The 6192-nt window shown below is 34.9% G+C and overlaps 1 protein-coding gene and 1 long non-coding RNA gene across 2 annotated transcripts; both read left to right on the top strand.

Moving 5' to 3' along the window:
- Positions 1-2650: 2650 nt before the first annotated feature.
- Positions 2651-3402, top strand: LOC112421873 (uncharacterized). The gene is made up of 3 exons (XR_003012231.2): positions 2651-2674; positions 3156-3227; positions 3337-3402. It is a non-coding gene; the product is annotated as an uncharacterized lncRNA (long non-coding RNA).
- Positions 3403-4244: 842 nt separating this feature from the next.
- LOC120580670 (putative leucine-rich repeat receptor-like serine/threonine-protein kinase At2g04300) lies at positions 4245-5535 on the top strand. Its single transcript, XM_039834707.1, has 3 exons — positions 4245-4468; positions 5120-5245; positions 5497-5535. Exons 1-3 carry the CDS (start codon positions 4253-4255, stop codon positions 5533-5535), a joined length of 381 nt encoding a protein of 126 aa, XP_039690641.1. The 5' UTR covers positions 4245-4252.
- Positions 5536-6192: the final 657 nt, after the last annotated feature.

Here is a 6192-nt window from a genome sequence, read left to right as displayed (position 1 = left end):
TTTCCCTCAAATATCTTGGTTTCCCTCACTACTTTCTTGGTATTGAGATTGTACCCACAAAAAATGGCTTGTTTCTGAATCAACACAAGTATATACGTGATCTACTGGAGAAGTTCAACATGGCAGGTGCAAAACCCACAAATACTCCACTATGCACTACCACATCTCTCAAATTGGTTGATGGTTCCGCTACAACAGATGCAAAACAGTTTCGAAGTATCATCGGGGCTCTACAGTATGTCACCTTGACTCGCCCAGACCTCTCGTTTCCGATCAACAAGTTGTCTCAATTCATGCATCAACCAACATAAACTCACCTCCAGCAGCTCAAGCGCACACTCAGGTACCTCAAACAAACCATCAATCATGGCCTGCAACTCAGAAACCTCAAGATTTTAAAACTTGAAGCATATAGTGATGCCGATTGGGGAGGGAACCTCGATGACAGAACTTCAACATCAGCATTCATCATCTATCTTGGGGGAAATCCAATCTCTTGGATGTCAAAACGTCAACGCACAGTAGCACGGTCGTCGACGGAAGCGGAGTACAGGTCAGTAACTCATACGGTTGCAGAAGTGAGGTGGGTAAGCCACCCCCTCGGTGAACTTGGAGTCAACACTCCAACACCCGTCCTATTGTGTGATAACATCGGAGCAACTTACCTCTGTGCCAATCTAGTTTTTCACTCACGGATGAAGCACATTGCTCTTGATTATCATTTTGTGCGTCAACTGGTTCAGAATGGACAGCTACAGGTTTCCCACATTTCCACGAAGGATCAATTGGCAGACATTCTCACAAAACCTCTCTCACGCTTGCAGTTCACTCTAATTCGAGACAAGATGGGTGTCATTGATGGAGACCCCATCTTGCGGGGGCGTAATAAGCATAATATATAAATTATTGTAAAATAGAGATAAGTATAGATTGTTAGTATTCCTTAGTAACAGGAAATTGACTGTGATGAGTTGTTGGAGTCATAGCCACTGCCTTAGGAATAGGTTAGCAACAACAATAAGTTATACGCTCCACTCCTTAAGATTAGGAACTGAAGCTCCTCTCTTGTACCTTAAATACTGATGTATCTCTCTACTGTGAAATGAGAATTTGAAACTATTTTACTTTCAATCTAATGAAAATAAGAGATTCATTCATTTTCTCTCTCATGTGAGAGAAGTTCCGATCCTAACCGTTTTCTGTTACGGTTGCTTCCGCCGCAATCTTCATCTTCTACCTCTGTTTTTCTTCCTTCTTTCCACCATTGTTACTTGCAGAAGCTTTTCTATTTGCTTCTCTGCTTCCTTTTCTTGTTTCAATCAGTGATTTTTTTCATCCCTTTCTCTTTAAACTCTTCATTTTTTACGCATTGATTCCGTTTTTTTTATTCTTCAAATTGAACCATGCCTCCTCGACAAACACCTATCATCATTCAAGCAGTACCGCAATAAGATGTAGAATCGGTTTTCTACGTTCATCCGAACGAAGAACCGAATTCGGTTACGATCATTCCCAAGCTCAATGGCTCCAATTACTTAGCTTGGAGTCGTTCAATGAAGCGTGCTTTGGGTGCAAAGAACAAACTTGCATTCATCAATGGCGCTATTCAACAACCTGAAGCTTTGGATTTGAACAGAGCAGCGTGGGAATGGTGCAACCATTTGATACACTCATGGATTATCAATTCAGTTTCTGAATCCATCGCTCAAACTATTGTTTTTCATCGCTCACTCTTGCATACCCGAAGCCAACCACCATAGCTATGAAAATTGAAAAAGGGAAGGGCATTAAAAATATTTTTATTGAAGCAACCTCTGATTCTGAATTACCTGCTATGCTCAATGCCTTTGAGATTTACTGGGTAATACCTGAGACCGTTTCAGCCACGCAACAAGACGATGGTAAGTTTCTCCTATTATGAGTAAAGGATCCTCACATTTTCATACAAATCGAGGCCAATTCTATGGTGTACAAATAAGATAAGTCTTGCATCATGTATAAGTTATTTTTTATAATTAGACTAATAAATCTCACTATGATATCAAATGAGATATGATGAGACCTATTGATCCAATGGTGAAAAACACATGGTGCAAGACTATTTTACTTTTCTGCTCCTACATTCTCAAAAATCCCAAAATTTGTTTTTTTGTTGAATTTGCTGGATACTAGATTAACTGATTCGGATAACTTTGTCTGAATTGAGTACGAAATTATTGCAAAGAAAAAAGGATCTTGGGGGCTTTTAAGAATGATGGTGGAGAAGAAACTATCATTATTTTTTATTAAGAACTGAACTTGATTGCAAGCAAATTGTAACCCTAAGAGATAAGATTAAATATTTATTCTTATTTTATTTTGTTCCAATCTTCAACACTGTAATTCATGTACCAGTGTAATAAAAGATAAATGATTTTTTGGACTTCATAAAAGCTAAGCTCCCTCCCCGAACGGTGCTGCTGATTGCTGATGCTCCGAGTACATGTTATACCATTTTGAAATCTTAACAATTTTTTTGGCTTGTTAAAAATAAAACAGTTGATGCCATCTGGAATATCAGAGACATTTATAAGATCCCCAGAATAGATTGGCAAGGAGACCCATGTGGACCAACTGGTTTTAGATGGGAAGGTCTCATTTGCGGTGGTGCGAATAATCCAAGAATAATTTCACTGTGAGTACTTGTATTCTCAAATTTTACAATATTGTTCTATTAATTGGAGGTCAAGTCGACTAATAAACGGGTGTGGACATTGAGCTTTATGTTCGGATTGCCCCAACCTATGTCTTTAAACAAAAAGCAACTTGGTGCTTGCAAATCCTTTCAGGATACGTTAGAACACAATTTCTCTAGGTTCAAAATCCACATAAAATGAGCATTTTTAGTTTGACATAGTTTTAGATCAAAATATTTTAAATTGTTTTACTTTATGTATGTAGAGTTGTTCTATTGTGCAACTCATAGTACTTTTGGTATTTTGGAAAATATATATTAAGTTATGAATAAACACACTTAATCATGAAAGATTTAACACACTCTTGATTTGGACTGATTTCTTTCACAAAATTCTCCTCTCGGTTCCTTTATATATCGTTGTAGTCCATATTACTCTTTAAATCACAACGGTAAATTTTTCTTTTTGAAATTCAAGCAGAAACTTGAGCTCAAGCAAATTGTCAGGCCGGATAGATGCTGCATTCTCTAAACTCACAAATTTAGAGATTCTGTAAGTATCTTCTCCTTTCAATATCATTGTTCAAGCCCTATGCTGGAACAATATAGATGCTGTGATGATCTGAATTGTCAAGACTAAAACAATAATTATTATTTTACAGAGATTTGTCAAACAATGAACTGACCGGGGGCCTGCCAGAATTTTTAGCACAATTACCGCGTCTGAAAATCCTGTAAGTTTATGGTGTTGTGTATGAGCGTTTCCATATAGGGTAACTTTCCATGTCTCATATGTTACCACATTTTTGCAGTAATTTGTCACAGAATAATCTCACAGGTCTCATTCCCGAGTCACTGAAGGAGAAGTCGAATAGTTCTTTGAAATTGAGGTTTGCTTTTGGCCGATATATAGCTACATTAACATATAATAACTTTATTATTGTTATGATGAACATCTTGCAATACCAATACCAAATATGTTTAAATTTTAGAAGATAATTTGTTTTTCTTTTCCTTGTAAATAATCATATTGTCGTTCTTTTCGTTATGAACCATCAAAGCCTTGTTTACAACATACGAGGGAGGTGGATGGAGGGCTTTGGAAGGGAACTGCATGGTAGCAGAATTATTAAGAGGAAAATAGATTGATGAATATGTTTTCAATATTATATCAATAGAACAGTACATAACGAAATTTGTGATGTACATGTTTTGTTTAGTTTTTAGACTTTTGGCGGAATGTGCATAGAAGTTGAGATGAATCAGTCGGGTGCTGTTTTGTTGATTTTGTTGCTGTCATGATGGTTCTATAGTGCTTGTATGATGCAGTACTTTGTATAAACAACTTACTTTAATGCTTATAAAATACGGGCTTATTATATAAGTGCTCGTGTATAAACTAATTCTATAACAAGATAAAATAAATCGAATTTAATAAGTTGAAAATAGTTTATGGAGCATGTCATAAGTTGTTTCAATAATCTCACAATTATGTTATGAAGACACTCAGATAAACCAATTAAAACAGGTCGTACTTAGAATCTGAGTTTCAATATTTACATAGGTCCAGGCCCGGCTATGTTTCCAAAGTCAAATAAGGATGAGCAGCTAAACACGAAATGTCGTGCATTTTCTTATTCGGAGGTTATCAGTATGACTGATGATTTCAGACAAATGATTGGAAAAGGTGGATTTGGGAAGTTTTATCTAGGTATTATACCTGATGGTGAAAATGTTGCTGTGAAGACACTCTCTTTATCAGAATTGCAAGGGCATAAGGAGTTTATATCAGAGGTTAGATACATCAATGCATTAGTTAATATTTTCTTTATATTTGTGTTATTTCAAAATCCTTACTAATATATTTTTGAATTTTTCTAGTTACACCCAATATTTTGTTGCTTAGGTTATTAAGCAAAAGTGAGTTGATGAGTGATTTTCTGTTCATTTTTTGAATCTTTGGAAATCGTATGTAAACTCTATTAACTCAATTCATGTAGGTGTTCCTAAATTGAATTTTCATATATGTGAATTTTTTAAATGTACTGAGATGCTTTCATTTCACGTATCCATTACCAATTTCCATTTACATTGAATTCACATACTAAAATTCCAAGTGAATGCAAAATGAATTGGCGTGAGCAACTTGAATTCAATGAAGAAATTCACGTATACTATTAGGTGATCCATACTTGAACTCATTTCACATAAGATGAAGAGAAAGACAAACAATGAAAAAGTTAGAGGAATTGAGACAACAGAAGATGAAAGTAGGAAGAAAGAAGGGAAGGAAACTGTTGAAAAGTTAAAAACAGTTGAAGGACGTTATTATCAAATTGTGGTGTAACTAAAAGTTCATAGGGAGGTTAAAAGAATAAATCATATCGTTTTCATTCGGACATTCTATTAAACATTTTTTTTTCTTTCATAAACTTTGAATTGTAGGTAAATTTATTGATGCCTGCTCATCATAGAATATCGTTTCTCTTGTTGGTTATTGTGCGGATGGTGGAATTAGAGCACTTATTTTTGAATATCTACCAGGCGGAAACCTTCAGCAACGGTTATCAGGTATAACGTAATATATAGTCTTACAATCGTGACACCTTGTACGTACAATTGCATAAATATAAACTTTGGCAGATAAAAACCCAGACGTTTTGGAATGGAGTGAGAGACTTCAAATTGCATTTGATGTAGCAAATGGTATGCAACTAATTTCAACCATGTCCATCCTTTTATATTTGTTTTCTTTATGATGTAACCAAATTAAGGCCAAATTAATCATAACTATATGCGACTGATATTTATTGGAAATACAGGTTTGGTGTATCTTCATAATGGATGCAAGCCAGCTATAATTCACAGAGATTTGAAACCTCCTAACATCTTGCTTGATGAAAACACGCGTGCGAAGATTTCAGACTTCGGATTGTCTAGAGCTTTCGCAAATGACAGTGACACTCATATCCTAACTAATTGCTTGGCTGGTTCACATGGTTACATTGATCCTGAGTAAGTAAAATAAAATAAGTTCTCATTTATTTAAAAAAAGTTCAAAAATAGAATTGTTCTCAAATTATTTTGCAAGATTTTTAAATATCTTTTTTTATTAATTTATATACAAGGTATGAGATTTAAAGAAGCAAAGGTATCGTAAATATCATTTTTGACCGGGGAGTATGGTGTTTGACATATTTCTAGAATGCGGTACCTAGATTATTCTGCTTCGAGAAACATTTTCAAGTACCAATTATAGAGACCTGCATGGGTATTATTGTATTAAGCCTATGAGATTTAGTGTCAATGATATTGAAAAATTCATCATACTACATCTCTCATCCTACAATCAATCAGTCATTTCCTATTGTATTGCATCTTGTTCATGTTACGAAACCGACCAGTTGTCAAGTGCTGTTTTCCTATTTTATTTTATTTTTCAGTTCATTATGATTTTTATACGTGCCATTAAAACTAAATATGATTAAAAATATTACGCATGTAACATAATGATATAT

Source organism: Medicago truncatula, chromosome 5 (assembly GCF_003473485.1).
Source record: "Medicago truncatula cultivar Jemalong A17 chromosome 5, MtrunA17r5.0-ANR, whole genome shotgun sequence".
Classification (NCBI taxonomy): Eukaryota; Viridiplantae; Streptophyta; class Magnoliopsida; order Fabales; family Fabaceae; genus Medicago; species Medicago truncatula.
The sequence above is the reverse complement of the archived record's forward strand: the minus strand, read 5'-3'. Positions and strand labels throughout refer to the sequence as shown.